Source organism: Rhea americana, unplaced genomic scaffold (assembly GCF_003343005.1).
Source record: "Rhea americana isolate MKP2758 unplaced genomic scaffold, rheAme1 scaffold_90, whole genome shotgun sequence".
NCBI classification, from domain to species: Eukaryota; Metazoa; Chordata; class Aves; order Rheiformes; family Rheidae; genus Rhea; species Rhea americana.
Genome location: NW_028187089.1, coordinates 2610330 through 2614811, shown reverse-complemented (window position 1 = coordinate 2614811; position 4482 = coordinate 2610330). Strand labels below are relative to the sequence as shown.

Below are 4482 nucleotides of genomic sequence, written 5' to 3'. Positions count from 1 at the left end.
CGGCGCCCGCTGGGCGGCCGGCTCCCGGGAAAGCAGCACGGCGAGGAAGAGCAGGCTGGCRAGGGGGCCGAGGGAGGCCATGGCGGGCGGCGGGGCGAGCGAGGGCTGGTCAGCGGCGGGACCTACAGGATGCCTGCTGTCATGCTCCTCTTCCCTGGAGAGGCAGAGCTGGTCACAGCCACCRGGAAAAGGGGACCCTGGAGGGGCTCCCAGCCGCTCTCAGGCCACTGCACCCATGTGAACCTCTTCACCCCCCCCCCCAAAAAAAAAGGGGAAAACACCTGGAAAGGGAAGGCCTCTCTCTCTGCAGAAAGGAGCGCAAATTCAGGACTAAACCCCAGCCCCCAGGCTAGGGGCAAAGCCAGCTGGACAGGAGCCTGGCTCAGGGGGCCTTAAAAGTACCAGGGAAGGGAGACACCGGGGGCAGGGGTGGGGTGGGGAAGGACCAGCTTGCTCAGCCCACCTGCTCCTCGCCAGCCTGATCCAGCAGGGTAGAGGAGCCTGGGCCTCCCCGGCCCATTTTAAAGGCATGGTCCCAATCAGGGTTTAAAGGGCCAGGAGCGCTTTGCTTCCCCAYGGAAGGCTAGGTCTGGAGCCCTGTGGGATGCTCACGCCGGACTGAGAGCGGCATCCAACTCCTCCCTGCCCTGTGCCGGCTCTGCCACGGCTCTGGAAGGGGTCAGGTTGGAGGAGGAGTGTGTGGGCCCCTGGGCATGGGCAGGGYGGGTGGCTTGTCTCTCCTCCTTCTTCCCAATTCTCCCCTCGGGACAAGGGGCTCAGCACATCCCTCCACATCCTGTGAACCTGAGGGTCTGTATCCGCTGCCCAGAGTGGGTGCAGAGCATGCCGGTCTGCACCCAAACTGTCTCTGGGACACCTGCAGGCCAGGCACAGCCAGGCTGCCCCRTGCCTCAGTTTCCCCATGTGGGAGATGAGCACCAAGCCCCAGGAATGGGGAGGGACAGAGTAGCCTGGTAGAGGAAGCTGGGGGGTTCTCAGAGCTTAGACGGTAGTGGCAGCATCACCTTGGATGGGGAAACTGAGGCAGACAGGCCCCAGGTAGCCTCCCACCCACTGCTGCTGAGAAGAAAGCCTGGTTCAGCAGACTCCTCGGCTCCTGCTCCACCGTCTAGGCAGAGCTGCCCTCTYCCCTCCAACAGCTCCTTCCTCCTGYGGCACTGGGGTCCCCCCAGCTCCTGCCAATCTGGACACTGGGACCGGATGGCAAGAAGAGTCGGGATGGTGCAGGAARGATTGCCCCATCCTCCTCCCCACTGGCCTGGCATGCCCCTCGTCTTTCCTGGATCTGCAGGCAGCAGTACCAGTGCTTGCAGTGTGCCTCACCAGGCACAGGCCGGGGGCACTGCCAGGCCCAAGGTTTCCCCCAGCTTGAGGAACTCCCCTCTGGGGTCTTTCTGCCACCCGCTGCCTGAGGCTGAGGGAGAGGGATTGCTAGGATGGTGCCCACTGCCTCCTTGGTGTCGGAGGGCTGGCAGCTCCAGAGAGGTACCACTGGTGCCGGCACTGGTGGAGCGGGGGCGGGAGGGGAGTGCATTGGTGCCAGGCTTGCCCCGCGTGCTGCCCAGCCTCTGCTGTGCGGGGGGCATGTGGGGCGCAGCACGAACGGCTGCCGGGGTTTTGTGAGCCGGGCTGGGGTGGCGAGGGTGGCGCAGTGTGTAATGGGGCTGTGGGTGCACGTGACGTGCCAGGGCACAGAGCCCGCATGCTCGGCTGGGCAGCCCTGGTTACTCATTTGGGGAAGGGCACTTGGGGCAGCGGGGCCGCCGAGCCCAGTGAAACGTGGGGAAAGTCCAGGTACAGGCAGGACTCAGCCGGGTGCCGGAGCATGCGGAGGAGGGGTGGCGGGGCTGGAGGTGRCAGCTGAGCATTTTGGCGTTGTCCAAGCAGCACCCGTTTTGGAGGGGAATGAGTGCATCTCTCACGAGCGGGATCCGGAGCCGCAGATCCCGCGGCGATCCACTCGGCTCTGCTCCCGAGGGACTCCAGCAGCTGGTCCTGTCTGCACCCCGTGTGAATGGAGCAGAGCGCGCGGAATTGCTGAGCTAGCCGGGGAACTGGAAACCCCTCGGCTTTCTCGGCCACGTGAAAGGCAAATGATCAAAACTAAACAGGGGCAAAATGAGGGAGAAGATATTTCCCAGGGCCCAAATCGCGATAGGCTGAGCAGAGAGCAGCTGCCAGCAGACCCCTCCTGGGGAGGTGCTGAGCCTTTTGTTGGGAGCTCTGGCTGGGATCCCAGCACCTTCTGCCGTGGGCCTGGGGAAGGCTCATTTTCCGCGGCTCCATGAGCCGCCTGGAAAAGGGGAAATGAAAAAGCCCTTCCCAAAGCTGACATATGAAACAGGCTGCCACATTTTTCAGGCACAACAGGAGCAGCCTGTTTCAGATGTTGATCATGGGGGGAGACCCATTACGCCCAAGATAGGCCTGTCCTTTCCCTTAGCCAAGCAGGCGAGCCTGCGCTGCCGACRCCTGTGGCAATCAGGGTGCATCCCGCACCCAGTGGTCACTGCGTGCCACTGCCTGGCTCCTGCATTAGCTCCCCTGTGGCTGCCACGAGTGCAGAATTGGCACCTGGGCTTGGGCCCAAGGCTGCTCCCTTCGCAGTTCTGTGCCCACTGGGGTCACAGCCAGGCGATGCACCAGGGCCACGGGTTGCGCTGGCCTCCACAGCTGCACCTGGGGCCTATCATGCCCTGACGCCATGGGGACAGGCAGCAGCGAGCCCCTGAGGCTCGGCTGTGACCAGAGCTGCAGGGTATGGGCTGCCACGAGAAAACCCAGGGATCCTTCCTGTGCAGGCGCTGAGCATTCCCAAARGCTGCCTACCGGCTCAGGAAGATGAGCGTGCTGTGACCTGGCACCCTGGGAAGCTCCTCCAGCATCTTGTCTGGGGAGCTGATGATTGCTTCCCTGGTCAGAGCCAGCTGCCAAGGTGAGGGTCCTGGGTGGGCATGGAGAGGCCAGCACCTCCTGAGGAAGGTACCACGGTCTGCCCAGCACCGTGCTTAGTCCTTGCTCTAGAGCTGGGGCTTTCCCACCTTCCTGGGTGCCTTGCGGCCCTGGTGGTGGGCTGGAGCTGGCTGGGACGCCCTCGCAGACCCGTGATCCCGGGAGGCTCTCCTGGCAGAGGAGCGCTTTCCAGGCAGGGCTATTTAGTCTGGGAAGGAGATGAGTAAGAGCGCCGGGCGGCAGCAGGAAGGGGTGGAGCAGGACTCCAGGGCTGCCTTTGGGAACCAGCCGCTGATTCACTCGCCTGGCCTGGAGCAACCAGCCTCCCCCTCGCTGCCACTTCCTTCCTCTGCCTCCCTTTCCCCGAAGGGCTGTAGGAATGGGGCCAGCACAGCCCCAGCACCCACGGCAGGGAAAAGTCCCATGCCCCAGGGCACCCATCCGCCCTCCAGGCGTGGCGACGGGGGCTTGACTCCCATGTCGGCTAAGAGGCAAACGTGGCAGATGACGGCCGTGGCCCAGCCGCTCGCAGGCACTCTGTGGCCCACGGCGGCGGCAGGCGGCAGCCCAGGACAGACAGGGTGGGGGCTGGAGGGGAGCAGGCCAGACGGGAACCGGGACAGGCAGCTGCAGCAGGGCTCCGGGCACCGGCGCGCTTGCTGGGGCCGGATGCTCCAGGGCACCCTTCTGCCCCGGGGCAGCTCCAGCTGCTGTCGCATCGCCCACCTGAGTGCACTCCAACCAGGCCGGGCTGGCCGGTACCGGCACCGCGACTCTGCTGAGCTGGGCTGAGCCAAGCCGCACCAAAGCATGCTAAACTGAACCGGGCTGAAGTGGTCTAAAGGGTGCTGGCTCCCTGGCGCTGGAGGCGAACCATACCGGAGCCCCGCCGTGCCGTGCCGTGCTGCGCCGGCCGACACGCTCTGCCGGGCTGAGCTGATCCCGGCTGATCCGTGCCCAGCCGGGCTGAACCCCCGAGGGGCAAAAGTCGGGCCGGGCCGGACGGGGCGGGCAGAGCGCAGATCCCCCCGCCAACCCCCCAGTCTCCACCCCGCCCCTCATTGGCCGCGCCGGGGCGGCCCCGGTGCCGGGCTGGGCCCGGGCCGTCGCGCTCCGCCCCGCGGCGCCTGGGCGGGCCGGGCCGGGGCGGGGGTGTGTGTGTGTGTGTGTGGGGTGGGGGGGTCACTTCCTCGGCGGGGCCCGGCGGCCCTGGGGCGGTAGCGGCCATGGAGCGGGCCGAGGGCCGGCCCGGCGCCGCGCAGTACGTGCATGTGGAGCTGCAGGGCGGCGCGCCCTGGGGCTTCACGCTGCGCGGCGGGCTGGAGCACGGCGAGCCCCTCATCGTCTCCAAGGTAGGGCGGCCGGCGGGGCGCGGGAGGGCCGGGGCAGCCTGCAGGGGGCGCCCTCCGGCCCCGCCGCCCCCCCGCCCCGACGGGGCGCCCGCCGGCCTCTTTGTTCGGCGACTCCCTCGGCGGGGGGCGGCGGGGCGGGGCGACCCCCGGGTTGGGG

The 4482-nt window shown here is 67.0% G+C and overlaps 2 protein-coding genes across 3 annotated transcripts in view; one reads left to right on the top strand and one right to left on the bottom strand.

The window, feature by feature from the left end:
* The window catches only part of BMP15 (bone morphogenetic protein 15), a 1728-nt gene extending 1208 nt beyond the window's left edge, over positions 1-520 (bottom strand). Inside the window, exon 1 of the mRNA XM_085324299.1 lies at positions 464-520. Within this exon, the coding sequence (XP_085180425.1) occupies positions 464-520 (57 nt within the window). The remainder of the gene's footprint in view (positions 1-463) is intronic.
* Positions 521-4143: 3623 nt separating this feature from the next.
* The window catches only part of SHROOM4 (shroom family member 4), a 15385-nt gene continuing 15046 nt past the window's right edge, over positions 4144-4482 (top strand). Inside the window, exon 1 of one of the 2 annotated variants that reach the window (XM_085324344.1) lies at positions 4144-4325. In XM_085324344.1, the coding sequence (XP_085180470.1) occupies positions 4200-4325 (126 nt within the window). In that variant the 5' untranslated portion in view covers positions 4144-4199. The remainder of the gene's footprint in view (positions 4326-4482) is intronic. The other variant, XM_085324343.1, reaches the window with a different exon arrangement.